Source organism: Sinocyclocheilus anshuiensis, unplaced genomic scaffold (assembly GCF_001515605.1).
Source record: "Sinocyclocheilus anshuiensis isolate Anshui unplaced genomic scaffold, SAMN03320099.WGS_v1.1 scaffold967, whole genome shotgun sequence".
Lineage (NCBI taxonomy): Eukaryota > Metazoa > Chordata > Actinopteri > Cypriniformes > Cyprinidae > Sinocyclocheilus > Sinocyclocheilus anshuiensis.
This window is the reverse complement of record NW_015542427.1, coordinates 26,436-33,498: the sequence shown is the minus strand read 5'-3', so window position 1 is coordinate 33,498 and position 7,063 is coordinate 26,436. Positions and strand designations below refer to the sequence as shown.

Sequence of the window (7,063 nt, the reverse complement as noted above, 5' to 3'; positions counted from 1 at the left end):
CTCCTTCGTCGAATCCGCCAGCCGCACCGTTCTCAAGCCCGCCGCCTCTGCTCACTCTAGCCCCCGGCTTCTGCTCACTCAAGGCCGCCACCGCTCACTCTAGCCCGCCGTATGTGATGCCGTGTTTCGTTGTGAAAGCGAAACTACTTTGTTTGGCCTTCCAAAAATGGACACGACTAGAAATCAGTGGTTAAGTTGTATTTACAACACTGTTCCAGAACACTTCAACCCAAATATTCAGATGTGTGCAGCACATTTTATGGAGGACCGTTTCCTGATCCTGGGAGAGTAGACTACAATGCCGGCTGTTCTGACTCATTTAAATATATATAATCTATATTTAAAGAGTTTTTATATTTTATATATTTAAAGCAAGTTTTTGGGCAGTGTAGAGTAGGGCTCGTTGTTTTTCATTTCTCTGATCACAAATACAGACATGGTTTTATGTTTACGCGGCGCAATGCAACGCAATGCGTAAAAAGACAGTATAAGTCATTATAATCCATAATTATGTGCCCACTGGATGCAACGAATGCCTCGTTTATAATGGGTTTTCATGTTTTGTCTCGTCGCTCCGGCCGGGACACGGCATCAGTGGCGTGACATGGGCGTCACATTTTCGGAAAGGCGGGGCATAGAGGAGAAACAATAATGTACAGTATGTGGAAAATAATGTGTTTTTTTAACCTTAAACCGCATAAACACATTTCATTACACCAAATACACAAAATAATGTTCTTTTTAGCAACATCATATGACCCCTTTAAAGGATTAGTTCACTAACAGAATAAAATAAACAGAATAAAAATTTTGATAATTTACTCACCCCCATGTCATCCAAGATGTTCATGTCTTTTCTGACTTCAGTCGTAAAATAAAAAGGTTTTTGAGGAAAACATTAAAACTTTTATCGCTGCATGTCGCCAGGCGCTGGCGATGATGTCGTTAGTGGGCGTTCTCACTACTGGCTGCCTTGTAACATCGTTGTTGACAGCGAATCAGTTTTCTTGCCGCTAAATACAAACATATTGGAGGCAAAAGACTAAATATAATATAATATAACATAATATAATATATAAATCCGTACATAAAAACAAAAATGAATGAGAAGCAGAGCCTGCTCTTTTCCATCGCGTATGTTATCTACGGCAAAAACGCAAACAGCGTCACTGCCAGAGCCGAGAGGAGAATGATCACATGAGCTCTACCGTCTTCTTTCCTATTGGCTGTCGCTCCAGAAAGTCACTATACATTTGCATAAAGTTGAAGGATTCTCAGCTTTGTCGTGTCGCTGGACACGTCCCATCCGGTCGCTGTCGCTCGTGTCGCCGGAAATCGCCAGCTCTCCATTGAAATTAATGGGATCGTGTCACTTTGGTGTCGCTTGTAGTGTGAATGGGGCTTAATGGACTTCAATGGTGCTCAACGGGTTGAAGGTCCAAATTGCAGTTTCAGTGCAGCTTCAGAGGGCTCTAAACGATCCCAGCCGAGGAATAAGGGTCTTATCTAGCCAAACGATCAGTCATTTTCTAAAAAAAAAAAGAATTACATACTTTTTAACCACAAATGCACGTCTTGCACTAGCTCCGCGACACGTGTCCGCAAACTCACACATTATGTAATCACGTTGGAAAGGTCACGCACGGTTATCTCTTTGTCTGTGTAAAAAAAAAAAATATATATATATATATATACTTTTTAACCACAAATGCCCGTCTTGCAGTAGCTCCGTGATGCTGGTCCGCGACTTCACGCATGACGTAATCACGTTGGAAAGGTCACGCGCGGTTAATAGGGTATATGTCGAACATCACCTGATCAAACCCTGAAAACATTTTTCCGGGTTTTAGATATACAAATTTTTATATCTAAATGTGAAAAGAATTAAAAAAAAAAAACTTTTAGATATCAGTCCGCATATGTGATGGACATTGGTTATGATCATCATTGGTATCTACTTTGAAGGCATCTTGAGTAAAACGGCTTCATATTTAACTAAGCATATGCAAAACGCTTGAACCGGAAGCGACGAGACCCGGTTAACAGAATACGGACGTCTGTTGCACATAACCCCTATTCTTTGTCTGTGTACTCCAGTTCAGAAAGGTAGGGTAGGTAGAAAAATCCTGGAATGTTTTCCTCAAAAACCTTAATTTCTTTGTGACTGAAGAAAGAAAGATATGAACATCTTGGATGACATGGGGGTGAGTAAATTATCAGGAAATGTTTATTCTACTCCTTTAAAGATATGTTGGTGACCAAACAGTTTCAGTTTCCATTGACTTCTATTGTATGGACAAAAAAGACACTGGAAGTCAATGGAAACCCAAACTGTTTGTTTACCAACATTCTTCAAAACATCTAATTTTATGTTCTACAGAAAAAAGTCATACATGAACTTCACATGAATGATATGAGGGTGAGTGATAATGACAAGAATTCTAATTTTTTGGGTAAACTATCCCTTTAAGAGAGGTTATTTTGTAAATATTTATAATTAATGTAAGTAATTTTCATATTCATAATAATTATGATGAAATAATACATTTTAGTTAAATATAATACGTTTTATGTAAATTGCATATTTTACATTTTACAGGGAGGAGGATCCTGACGATGTGCCTCATGGACACATTACATCACTGGTTAGTGTTTTTAATCTGAAAACATTTGCTGTTCTTGTCATTTTGCTGAAGCTGTCTTTCATCCTGTCTGCATGTGTATAAATAAATGCACTGCTTTGTGTTAATACAGGCAGTTAAACGCTCTCACAGGCGTCTTGGACTGGCTCAAAAACTGATGGATCAAGCCAGCAGAGCCATGATCGAGAACTTCAATGCCAAATATGTCTCTTTACATGTCAGGAAGAGGTAGTATATGCACTCTCTATCATTATATCAGGCCTGAGAGATTTTCTAGAGTGATTTTTCTCTGTTTCTTTGTTTCTGTTTGTATTTCAGTAACCGGGCTGCTCTTCACTTGTACTCAAACACACTTAAGTTTCAGTGAGTGTCACTTCTTTTTTCCCATTTCTATTATGTTTGTATTGTGAATGAATTTGGGCTGTCAGTTGATTAAAACGAAATTAATTAATTACAAATTTAATTTCTTAAACTGCTAGATGGAGTGTTACACAATGAAATAATTGCAAGAGTCTCTTAACTTTCACAAGATGTGAGATGTTAGTGTTTTTAAAGGTCCCGTGACATGCTGCTTTTTGGATGCTTTTATATAGGCCTAAGTGGTCCCTAGTACTGTATCTGAAGTCTCTTTCCCGAAATTCAGCCTTGGTGCAGAATTTCAGCCACTACGAGCCAGTCCCACAATGAGCTTTCCTTAGGACGTGCCATTTCTGTGTCTGTAGCTTTAAATGCTAATGAGGAGGAGAGAGGTGGGGCAACTGCCATGCTTCGCTCGTTTGCAAGCCATGATGTCTCTCGAGGAAAAAAAAATATTGCGCTCGCCTCGCACGGTAGTAGCTCATTTTCTCATGGGCGGGCCAAATTCTCTGGGTGGGCAAAGCAGAGAAAGGGGAGGTAACCTTTCCCCGTATGACGACATAAAGGGAAGATTCCGGATTGGGCCATCTGAGCTTTCATTTTCTCAAAGGAGAAGCAGGATACCCAGGGCTCGGTTTACACCTATCGCCATTTCTAGCCACTGGGGGACCATAGGCAGGCTAGGGGAACTCATATTAATGTTAAAAAACCTCATAAAGTGACATTTTCATGCCATGTGACCTTTAAGTAGTAAACCATTAAAACAGAGTGATGAAGAAGGCATTCTGTGTTAATGACCCTTCAGAGGTAGTTCAATTTCAAAAACATCAGTATGATTAAATGCATGATTAACTGTTAGTTATGTATGAATATGTATCATGATAAATGGGAGAGACATTAAGTGCATTGTGTTCTTTTCTGTATGTAGTGAAACTGCATTGTATCATAGTCGTACCAAATGTTTTCATGGTGCTGTGTTGCAGAATTAGTGAAGTGGAGCCCAAATATTATGCTGATGGAGAAGATGCTTATGCCATGAAGAGGAATCTCACAGAGATGGCAGATGAGGTAAGTGGGGTTGCCATTATATATACTTATGCAATATAAAGGCAGCATCAATTTTTTTTTACCCTAACTCCCTGAATGAAGAGGAATAAACAAATTTCCCAAACTGTAACCTGAACCTCTACACCCACTGAACATATGTGGAAGAATAACACAGGCAAAATCTTTTTTTTAAATCTGGGAAACAAACCACACATTCTCCATTTGCCTCCTTCCGGATTTTCCCAACTGTTTGATTAGGACTCTAACAGTAGTCACGATGGCTGCTGTGTCTATGCTGAACTCAGAAGGAGGCTTGTGCCAACTTGGAGTTTTGAGCCAAGTGGTTTTTGAATGCCTAATCAAATATATATATATATATATATATATATATATATATTTTTATCTTTGATAATTACTGCCCAATTATTGTAGGTAGAAAAGTGTTAGTAACAGAAATCACACGTTCACACGTCTAAATTTGGTCAATGAAATAGTCGCACCTTCCACAGATTTTAAAATTAAAAAATGAGAGAGGGTTAAATTGGATTCACCTTAAAAAATTTTAAAGCTACTGGTAGCTTTTTTTGTAATTTTGATCCATTTTCCATATTCTCCAGATGCATTGTCATCAATTAGCAAGTGAACTCGCTCAAAAAAAACATTTAACACATTACACTTACCGGTTTGCTTCCTTAGTGGCGGACACTGGTAGAGACATGCTTACTTCCATAAAAAAAATCACCACTACACAAAACACAGACTTTTCCTGATGTGCAGTTGCAGAAACCAGGTGTTCGTCTGTGGGGCTCAGAGGCACCGCCGTCTCAGGACACGTCTGTGACAGGCCTGGTGGAGAAGCTTACGGTGCAGGATGGAGAGAAGGAGGGAGATGGAGACAGTGGAGGAGAGAGTAAAGAAATGAGTGAGGTCAGCGAGGCCACGGAGAGCACAGACGTCAAAGACTCCTCGTCAGACTCTTAACTCACATCTCTGTGTGTTCACGCCCATCATAGGTTTCAAATCAGTTTACAGTGTTTATATGCTCTGATGGTTTTATTTTCAGAATACAGGAAAGTGTCTTGTAAAAGCGGTTCACAACTATGAAATTATTTGTGAGGAGATTTGGTAATAAAATTGGAGAGTAAATATAATTTGTAGTGGTGTTATTATCCTGTCAAGAAAAAAAAACAAAAAAACATTTTTTTATTATTGTGAAAGTTATGGCTAATAGTTTGTTAGTTCAAAACCTGACATTTTGGTCTTAGAAGTTAAAGTTTTTTTTAAAGAAAATGTCAGTTTTATAAGTATAAATATAAGTACATTTATAATTTATATTTTTTTTTTAAGAAAATGACTGATCGTTTGGCTAGATAAGACCCTTATTCCTCGGCCGGGATCGTTTAGAGCCCTTTGAAGCTGCACTGAAACTGCAGTTTGGACCTTCAACCCGTTGAGCACCATTGAAGTCCATTACATGGAGCAAAATCCTGGAATGTTTTCCTCAAAAACCTTAATTTCTTTGTGATTGAAGACAGACAGACATGAACATCTTGGATGACACGGGGGTGAGTAAATTATCAGGATTTTTTTTTTATTCTAGAAGTGAACTAATCCTTTAAAGAAGATATGTTGGTGACCAAACAGTTTCCGTTTCCATTGACTTCAATTGACTTGACATAAAATATGCTGGAAGTCAATGGAAACCCAAACGATATATGATCTGATCATATGATATGACCAATGATATGAGGGTGAGTAAATGATTGACAAGAATTCTAATTTTTTTGGGTGAACTATCCCTTTAAGAGGTTATTTTATAAATATAATTAATGTAAAAAGCAATAATTTTTTTTATAAAAGCATGTTTAAATATCTGTAAAAATACATTATTCCGCGTTTAGGATTATACTAGCATGGAGATGACCTTAAAGAGCAGGTCATATGGGTTTTTGAAAAATATCTCTTTTGCAGTTTATAACGTAGCTATCCTTAAATGAAAACAATCTGCAAAGTTGATAATCAAAAAAGTGCAAGATAAATAAAGATATTGTCTCTCAAAAGAGAGAGTCGATTTTGAATCGCCTTAACGAGTCGTCATATTTTCGAATCTTTTGCCTGTTACCGGTATACGTCACTGGGTAACATATTTGCATAATCCCCGTCTGCCCGCGAGTCTGACCTGCCCACAAACACTTCCGCTGGTTAGTGTGTTTACATCATGTTGAGAAGACGCTGTGTTCAAGGATACCACAGAAATACAATTCGAACCTTTTGTTGTGTGCAATGTCATTTTACCGAGGACTGCTTCTCTAATCTTGGCTTTTATCTTCGTTGGCTTCTAATCTTCTTTATTTGAACTAACAAGCTCTCCGAACCACAACCTGTAAGTACGATTGATACGTTATGTGTACATTTTCAATTGAGTGCCCAAAATATCAAGTGTTTGTGCTAATATGTGATGTATACCTAGTGCAGCTTTAGGTTTCCAGGTAAAGCACGATATTACGGTTTTACTGAAATAGTTCTGATAATTCTGTGTGAACCCACTATTTGCTAAGAATGTGTCGATTAATGTAGACTGTCGTTGTTCTAATTACTTCGTTTAATAATAAAGAATGTAGTGTAGCGCACAGACTTTATAATCATTGTGAAAGTGCTGTTAATGTAGTTATAGGGTTAATGCAAAGAGTAAAAGACCCGGTAGAGAGACAAGAGGCTGCTACGCATGTGATAAAGCTGTTCTGCGTTATAATTAAAGGTTAAGACACGGCTGTGAACCCACTATTTCCTAAGAATGTGTCGATTAATGTAGACTGTCGTTGTTCTAATTACTTCGTTTAATAATAAAGAATGTAGTGTAGTGTACTTTATACTCATTGTGAAAGTGCTGTTTATTTTGCTGCAGGGCAGTTAGGGTTAAAGCGGGAGAGACGAGCGAGTTAGTTAGGCTGCTGCGCCTGTGATACAGCTGTTCTGTGTTCTGATTAAAAGTTAAGACAGCGTCTTTTGTCTGTCGG

General features: G+C 38.2%; 1 protein-coding gene across 2 annotated transcripts in view; it reads left to right on the top strand.

The window, feature by feature from the left end:
- The window catches only part of LOC107693544 (N-alpha-acetyltransferase 10-like), a 6,929-nt gene extending 1,708 nt beyond the window's left edge, over positions 1-5,221 (top strand). Inside the window, exons 4-8 of one of the 2 annotated variants that reach the window (XM_016492962.1) lie at positions 2,600-2,645; positions 2,755-2,870; positions 2,961-3,005; positions 3,983-4,067; positions 4,806-5,221. In XM_016492962.1, coding sequence (XP_016348448.1) covers positions 2,600-2,645; positions 2,755-2,870; positions 2,961-3,005; positions 3,983-4,067; positions 4,806-5,027 — 514 coding nt within the window. In that variant the 3' untranslated portion in view covers positions 5,028-5,221. The remainder of the gene's footprint in view (positions 1-2,599; positions 2,646-2,754; positions 2,871-2,960; positions 3,006-3,982; positions 4,068-4,805) is intronic. The other variant, XM_016492964.1, reaches the window with a different exon arrangement.
- The last annotated feature ends 1,842 nt before the right edge of the window (positions 5,222-7,063 follow it).